Source organism: Varanus komodoensis, unplaced genomic scaffold (assembly GCF_004798865.1).
Source record: "Varanus komodoensis strain SLA01 unplaced genomic scaffold, ASM479886v1 scaffold14_1, whole genome shotgun sequence".
Classification (NCBI taxonomy): domain Eukaryota; kingdom Metazoa; phylum Chordata; class Lepidosauria; order Squamata; family Varanidae; genus Varanus; species Varanus komodoensis.
Genome location: NW_025335438.1, coordinates 12,236,996 through 12,245,537, shown reverse-complemented (window position 1 = coordinate 12,245,537; position 8,542 = coordinate 12,236,996). Strand labels below are relative to the sequence as shown.

The window sequence follows — 8,542 nt, the reverse complement described above, 5'->3', positions numbered from 1 at the left end:
CCTTGCAGGAACCATGCAGGAACTTCCTGGACTAGACTTTATTCATCCTTAGGATGACTATAGTTTTTCTAGAACACACACATAATTTCTTCCTTTCTGGTCTCTGGCCCTGTGCTAAGTGAAGAGTGGGACACTGGAGTCAGGATTGCCTCCAGGGCTCCTACCTCCTCAGGCCACCTCTCTCCCACTCTCTGAGGTTGCACATGCACACAGGAGACTCTGTGTGTACAACAGAATGAACAGGCTCCATCCTGATTTGTACCGTACATCAATGGATGGTGGGAATCATTTGTTGGAAGACTGTGTACATTCAGGTGCATGTGTGCAGACTCTTGTGCAGATGTGGCCTTGAGGCCAGGTGAGTCAAGAGGCCAGTAGGTAAACTAAACCAACCCCACAAGATAGACCATACTTAAATTGGTCATCTGAGTAGGGTTCCTGTTACTACAACAGATGGACATATTATCAGGCTTTTTAAACGGTTTCTGCCAGGAGATCTTAGCTGAGCGGAATAAATTGCCAAATACTTCAGCTAATTGATTTCACAAGGCATGTAGCATACCACAGTACTAAGTACATATGTACAGACAAGTAATCTGTAATTATAGCTTCTCTGACAAATTCTATTTTTATGTATGCCTATACTTTTTTTTTTAACTGACTGTGAAACACAAAGAATAATTTGTTTAATAATTTAATTCGCTCTAGAGCCAGAATCTCAGCAGTCTAGCTCGTTTGGGACACTTTCAAGTTGCAGACTCTCAACTGGGAGCTTTCCAATTAGCCCCGAACAAACTCAAAGCGCACAAACTTGTGTGTGAAACAAGCAGCCGTTGGCACGCAACCGTTCCCAAGGTTGTGCTTCCTTTTTGCTTTTGCCTGAGATTTGGCGCAGGCGAGGGAAGGGGTCGGAGTCACATGGATACAAAGCTTTTGATTAATGTCCAAACGCTGCCGCCGCCGCTGCCGCTGGGGCTGCTTGAAGCGTCCAAATCTCTCAGTTATACAAAGAGTGGAGGGAGCCGGTGACCGCTCACTTCCTACAGGCTGGGTCCCTCTTCCTTACTGGAAGAGGACACTGGGGCGGCGGCGGCGGCGACTTTGAGGGGGGTGGAGGGACGAAAGCAATTCCTCTCTACTGCTTGAACACGGAGGGAAGCTCGACAAAGCGCCTGCGAGCCGAGCCGCAGATGCCCAGCCCCACTAAAGAGCTGAGCGGGCTCTTTTGTTGTCTTTGCTGAACTTTGGTGGAGGAACCCCAGAGGCGATCCTTTGCCTTTCTCCAGGAGGCTGGAGAAGGAGCAGGGGAAAAGTTGAGCAGGCTCTCCTTCCTTCCTCTTCTCTATTTCTCTTCCCCCCTTTAGAGTGGGGGAGGAGGACAGAAAAAAATGACAGAAGAAAGCAAAGGGGAAGGGAAAGGAGAAAGCGGGAAAGACCTGGAGAAGCAGCTGCGCCTCAGGGTGTGCGTTTTGAGTGAGCTGCTGAAGACGGAGCGTGACTATGTGGGCACTTTGGAGTTTTTGGTGTCGGTGAGTTAACTGCACGATGCTTCTGGTTTGCGTTGCTCCCCTGGACGCCTTTTCCAAACTTGCACGCAAACAGCCTCCTGTCTTCCTTCCCCCATCCTTCCCCCTTGCCAAGTTAGCCAGCAGAGAGGAGGAGGGGATGCCAGGAAGGAGCCGATCTTTGGGCGAGCGATGCCTGCAAGCGTTTCTCCCCGGGGGCACGGGATTCCTTGAGTTCAGTACAGTCTGGACAGGAATGTGGCCCTTAAGAGGTACAACCAGGTTGTTTGTGCGTGACCCGAGCTAGTTTAGCATGCTGTGCTCAGGTTCCCCAGAATGCGAAAGCGAATGCTACCAGCGCTCAATCCTCTGCTTCTCTAGAAACTCTCGCATCACCATCAGATAACTCCTCTGCGCATTAAAACTGAAAAGTACCACATGATCTTCGCTAAGATGATCTGGATGAAGAGCGTATGGGGCATATACCAACTGTTGAAGGTTAGAGTTTCAGCTCCGAAGGCGCCACGGTCTCTGTATTTACAATAAACCTGGAAACAAAGTATTCTGGCAGGGGGTAACAGAGAGCGAGAGAAAAGAGCGCCGAGGGTTGCGGGGTGCTTGATCTACAGCAGCTGTTCACTATTAAACCCACATGTAGCTTTCCCCTTCTTTTTTAACACCCCTTGACATCATTCTTTTCAAAAACTTGTTCTGATAATAAGTTGATGAATGGTGATTGAAATAAATAAGTCCTGTCTAACTTAAAGTCCAGTGATTTCAATTGGTATACTTTAAGTTTGACTAAGTTTAGATCCAACTCTACTTGTTGCTTATTAAAAACACATGTGCACGCAATGCACTGATAAGGTATACACAATTTCTGTTTATCGATGCCACTGTAATGCTTGTTTTATTAGAATTTTGTGTAATAAAAAGGTGCTTGCTTTTGGATAAAGCAGTCTAAAGGAAGGAGAGACTTTACTGTGCAGGACTATAATAAAGACTAGCAACCCTGCCCCATTTCCACATTTGTTGGCAGCATCGCTTTAGGAGTTTAGGGATAAACAAACCTCAGATTGTCTGCTTAGTTCTGTAGAGTGCCTGTCATAATATCCCTCACATTTTTTTAATCTCTTCTCTCCCCAACCCCACCATCCTGTCTGAAAGGAAAAAAATCATCCAAACAGCAAACTTCCTGCGTAGTTTTCCGAGAGCTCTGAACTTTCTACTCATTATCATGCAAGAGAAAATTCTTAACTTGGCATTTGGCCCAAGGAACAATAGAGATACTGAAGTAAAATATGTTCAGCAGAGTAGTCTTGTAGTCAATTCTGTAATTACAACGAAGATGCACATCAGCTGAACAATATGATTGTCAAATTTATTGACAATCTTTATTATTTTTTATTCATCTCCTTTTTTTTTTTTTTTACATAAAGGCTCAGTATAAAAGGTTTTTGGTTTGTGTTCCCAATCTGATGAATCTGAAAATTTAAATTGAGTCAAAAGATGGTAACTCCTAGGTTTGAATATGACTTGCTTTAATAACTTGTTTAATAACTGCAGGGGATGCAATAACTGCAGGATGATTTTCAGCTATGCTTTAGCACATGCCAGGCATCCATGAGCATCCATTCTACAACCTGTCTACTGCTCATAGACTGGCATGTGCTCCAAACCCAGCAAGGGTGGGTTGTTGTCACGGTTATCATACCACCAACAACCTCAAACAGCCCATTTGTTAACCATGCCAACAATCCATCCTTACTAGTTTTAGATGACATGGCAACCTAGAAATCACACTAATTTATTTAAGCCAGCATGGCTGAAAATAAATTGTGTGGACCAAGCCACTGTTTGCCATTCCTGAATAATTAAGCTAAATATTATAGCTTAGTTCTGGCTACAAGTGTTATTGTTGTAGCTGGTCTGAAAGATGAAGACAAGTAAAATTTAACATCAATGAAATTACAGGATACCTGGAGTTTTAATGGGTCAGATAAGGCTCTGGTAAAACATGAATGTGTGTTTGTACTATTTGCATGTACATGGACTTGTTTAAAAGCAGGGCACAAATGTGAATGGATGGCTCAATGATAGAACACAGGATTTGTATGAGGAAGACCCTGGCATCCCCAGTTTGAAAAGGGACAGGTTGTAGTAATGCGAAAGATCTCCACCATAAATCCTGAAGAGTTTCAGTCAAGCAGAACAGTCTAAGGGTAGGAAACCTGTGGAATGCAACTTCTAGCATCCCTTACCATTTGCCATGGCTGCAGGGGCTGAAGGAAGTAAGCGGATGGAGTCCAAAAGTAACTGGAGGGCTGCCAGTTCTTAACTCCTGAAGTAGATTGTAATGGACTAGATTTGCACACAGTCTGGCCAGTGGAATTGGCCCTTAGAATTCAGTCCTCCTATCAATTAGATATATGGACGCTTACAAAGAAAGTTATCTCTGTTGCAGGGAGATAGAAGTATTGTTAAGGTCAGGGAGGTCAAGGCGGTCCTGTATTAAATTGAAAATTAAATTTTGAAGGCACCCCAACTATATTGAACAAGTACAGTTCATCCATATTATAGAATTCTAAGAAAATTAGAAGCACATGGTTCAGGGTTTGGCCTCTTCATTCTCATTTCATTAGCACTTGGTGCAATTCTTCCTTCTAGGGTTCTGGGTCCCGAATACCAGCTGCACCTCTACCTCTTCTTGATCTATTCGCCTTGGCTTTTGATTAATTCAAAAGTCTCATTTGCCTGAGACAAATCTCATTCATGGTTGGTGTGGGGGTAGGCAGGGTTAGTCCTTGCATCTTGGTTAATCTTAAGGATGGCATGTAAACCCCACCCTCTTTCTTTACTCTTCTGTGGTCCTTGCTCTGCTTATTTTTCCTTTTGCTTTGGTATAGTAAGCTTGGATCTCAGAGAGCAACCCTGTTTGCTGGGGTGTTTCAGGGTGTGGAATGTTCTTATACATATAGGTTCCATATAGCAATAGGACACTTCTTAAAAAAAAAAGTTCCCCTGTAAATAATTAACTATTTGATCTTGTCATGCGATGTTGACCACCATGGAGTAAGCTATACTGAGAACCATGGAACGTATTTTTGATTCCACTGTATTACTGTTTGTTGGGAATGAGAGGGGCAGTTGCTCTTGGTGTGCATTCCCAGCTCATGCTGGACTCAGCAAAGGAGGAGGAGATGGCAGTGGAGGGGCCCTGGGAATGTGGGGCTCCGGACTTTGAGGTGAGAAAAGTGAAGGGGCTTATCTCAAGGCCATACTCCCCAAGTCTCAGGCAGGATCTGAGAATAACCAAGATGTACAGCAGTTAGGGGAAAGGGGGAGGAGCTCTCAGAGTCAGATAAAGCTGGTATGACCCTTGACCACATAGCATGGCATTGGCAGAGGAGGGCTAGCCAAATAGAGGGTCGGCGTACAGAGAAAAGGCATGCTCACTTCCAAAATGACCCTCCTGAAGGAATCAGGTCCAGACATACTCAAAAGGAGTGTTTCTGGAAGTAGCTATTAGGTCGGGTTCAATTAACTGCTCTGTGCATGCTCAGAGATGCTTTCTGAAGTGATTATGTTTATTGGATATACTCTAGTGAATTGCAAAGGAATAGTCTGGAAAGTGTAAAGGAAGGAAAATCTAGCTCATGACACTAGTGTGCAGAGTAATTACTCAACATGAAATTATTTTGTGTGGAATGCTAGTAGCTACCAACTACTGTGTCAAGGATAGAACATTGGGTAAGTTGTATAAATTGTTAGGGATCTTTACCAATAGATTAATTAGCACTATTTTAGAAATGTGGGCAAATATTCAATAGAATTGGATTTTTTTTTAAAGAATTGGACTGTAGATCAGAAAAAATATGAGAAATGATCTAATATTCTAATATTTTTGAAGCTTTTAACCATGATATTGGGTCTATTGGTGATTTCTATGAGGACCAATAACATCAAAGTTAAATTGGTTTCCTTAAAGACAGTTCAGTGCAGCAAAGGATACCTTGATGATTACTAAACATTCTATTGTTCAAGCCATCTTCAAAGTCTTTAACCAGTTAATGAATATACTGCATGGTCCAGACAGAGATGGTAGGATTTGAGCTGCTTCACAGTCCTGATTTAAAGGCAAAACTTAGAGAACCCACAGAGTTGGTTGAGTCATACATATACAATAGAAAGGTAGCTGGGTGGGATTCATGCAGAGGCTCAATGGTTAGATCCATACCAACTCATCGTTTGGTTTGGTATCATAGGATGACTTCTGCTGGCTTGGACTCACTACCAAAAAGAAGCCACAAGCTCTTATGATAAATTAGAAGTATACTCAGAATCACTTCCTTTGAACATGTACTTGCACTTATTGTCTGGAGGCAAAGGGACAAGCTATCCCTGCCTTTTTCTAATGTTTACAACATATTTTGATGCTTCTCTTTGTGGGTGAGGCCATATCTGCAAAGTGAAGGAGGATTACTTATGAATAAGCATCTCAGGCTGGTATTCCTATTCCTAAGAAGATCCACTGATGTAGAACCTTTCCCAGTCACATATTTGTCTCATTGAAGGGCTGCAACCTGTTTCAGCAACACTTGAGTACATATTCTTGTCTCAGTGTATAATAAATGTAATATAAAGATGAATTTTCAGTTTGCTGATTTTGAAGGATGGAACCTCTAGTTACTGAACCAACGTATATATTAGCCCTTCACCTATTTCCAACCTTGGTTCCATTATGCTTCCTGTTTAAACCTAACTTCTTGCTCACAAAGAACCTGGCTCTTCTTTTTTACTATGTGGATCAATCAATCCTGCCTTGATTGATGCTATTTTCTTTGATTATGCACTTTTCTAACCTCTCTAGTCCCTCAGTTTTCACCTACCAACTTCTTTCTTGGACTCAAAGTCTGATTTCAATGTTGGTTCATCTCTGACAGTGGAATTTTGATAATGCATTAGGAAGGTCGCCTCATTTAAACACCATTACATGTTGAGTCTTCAGATTGCAGTGGAATGTTTGCAGCAGACTCTAGTGCAGGTCCAAGTTGTTTGGAGCAGATTGTGCTATAATATAAATGGCAAAGGCAGTGGCTCTTAAATTAATATACTGGAGGTAATCAAGATTCTTCAAAGTAGACTTTTGCTTACATTGAGAAGCTGAAAGCACAAAAACATCAACACACATCCTGTTTCTAAACCTAATAAACAGGAAATAAGAATAAACACTGAAGTCTTAAACCTAAAAGTTTAACATGGTTGTGCAGGATTTATTACCACATCTGCAATACCTATCTTTAGTCGATAAGAATTCACATTACTGGCGGTAGCTCTAGAAGAGCAGCTATATTCTGTTTTAGGAGAAAGACTCTTATGCCATCTTAAAGATTTGCAAATACATCAAGTGTTATCTTTGTTTGGCAGATACACATCCATATCCATTATGGTTACCTGAAGGAGCGCTTACATCCATATATGCCCAGCCGCCCCCTGAGATCGGCGGGAGAGGCCCTTCTCTGGGAGCCCTCTGTGAAAGAAATTAGGAGGGTGGTTACTCGGAGGAGGGCTTTCTCAGCGGTGGCGCCTAAGTTATGGAACGCGCTCCCCAGAGAGGTCCGCCTGGCGCCGTCGTTATTTGTTTTTCGGCGCCAGGCAAAGACCTTTTTATTTAAGCAGCATTTTAAATGTTAATATTATTGAATTTTATCTGGCCAGGGCGGCTTATTTTATATTGTATTTTTTTTCTAATGTATATATTTTAATTTTTATTTATGTGGATCTAATTTATTGTTGTAAGCTGCCCCAAGGCTTCGGCGAATGGAGCGGCATAAAAATGTTTTAACAAACAAACAAATAAATAAATAAATAAAAATTGTTGCTGTTGTGTTGTTGTTGTTCTTGTTAATTTCTATACCATCCCATAGCCGAAGCATAGATGGATAGACAGAAGAAATCCAGATGCGAGGGCCAAAAGGTGTTTCATGGATTTGTTTTGGTCCCACCACTTATCCCCCCCCAATTCCATGCTGTACTCCTATGTAGAGGCCCAAGCAAGGAGGGGGGGTGGTGGGCCCCCAGCTGGAGATCCACCCCCCCAGTCCAAGCTGCAACTCTATTAATCTGAGGAAAAACTGGCCAAATCTAGATTGTGTTTGAGGATATTTCTGGAAACATATTTCCCTTTATTGAAATGCTGTTGTTCAGATCTTGCAAGATATTCTTGAGTCAATCCAAAGCAGACAGAGCAGAGCAAGCAAAATTTTGAAAGTGAGCTGCTGGCCCGAGCCCTTCCCTAGAACAAAGAGTGCTTCCTTTCTTTTGTGCTCTCTCAAGAATTACTAGTCTGAGAACTAAGCTACATGTTAGACTAGCAGATGACTGAGGCTTGTTTTACATTTTACTCTTCTGTAAGTGAGAAAAGAACTTGATTTGGTTTTGGACAGTCATTGTTCTTGGATAGGAATGTTTATCCTTCTCCCTACCCAATTTTCCTCTGAAATTGTACCCTTATTCTGCTGGACTTAACATATTGGAGTGAATGGAAGCTTTTTTCCTTTTTAAAAAACGCAGCCATTTATAAGAATGTAGGGATCCATTGCCTGCAATAGTGGAAAAGCCTTAGCAATTGTCTTCCATCTTTATTGGTTAGTAGATCAGGGACCAGGACTATAGGCTCAATGCTAGCTTGCAAAATCTCCCTTCCCTCTTGTCATGATCTGGGCAGCTTCAGGGTTCCTCCTGCTGGCCAGACACCAGAATAAAAGCCCTGGTAGTTGCAGGATTACTCCCAGACTCTGCTGCAGCGGCCAGGGCCTTCATCAAGGTCACTTTGGAGCTCTGGGGGAAAAGCTACTTAAGTTCTTCCTTCTAGAAGCTGTCTCAGTAATGCTGGATTCCAGTATACTGAAGCTCTTTGTGGTATCTGGCTCCTAGTTGCTGGTGCTCTTGCTCCAAAGGCATCCCTGCTCTTGTGTTATCTTGGCTCCCGACCTTTGGCTTGTTTTGACTGCACTTTGCTATTGGGACTGTGCTTT

The 8,542-nt window shown here is 42.6% G+C and overlaps 1 protein-coding gene across 3 annotated transcripts in view; it reads left to right on the top strand.

Annotated features, from left to right (window-relative positions):
- The first annotated feature begins 1,137 nt into the window (after positions 1-1,137).
- The window catches only part of PREX2 (phosphatidylinositol-3,4,5-trisphosphate dependent Rac exchange factor 2), a 147,675-nt gene continuing 140,270 nt past the window's right edge, over positions 1,138-8,542 (top strand). For all 3 annotated transcript variants that reach the window (XR_006414086.1, XM_044424092.1, XM_044424093.1), the window contains exon 1: positions 1,138-1,529. Coding sequence is in view for 2 of the 3 variants with exons in the window: in XM_044424092.1 (XP_044280027.1) it covers positions 1,389-1,529 (141 nt within the window). In the remaining variant the exon portion in view is untranslated. The remainder of the gene's footprint in view (positions 1,530-8,542) is intronic.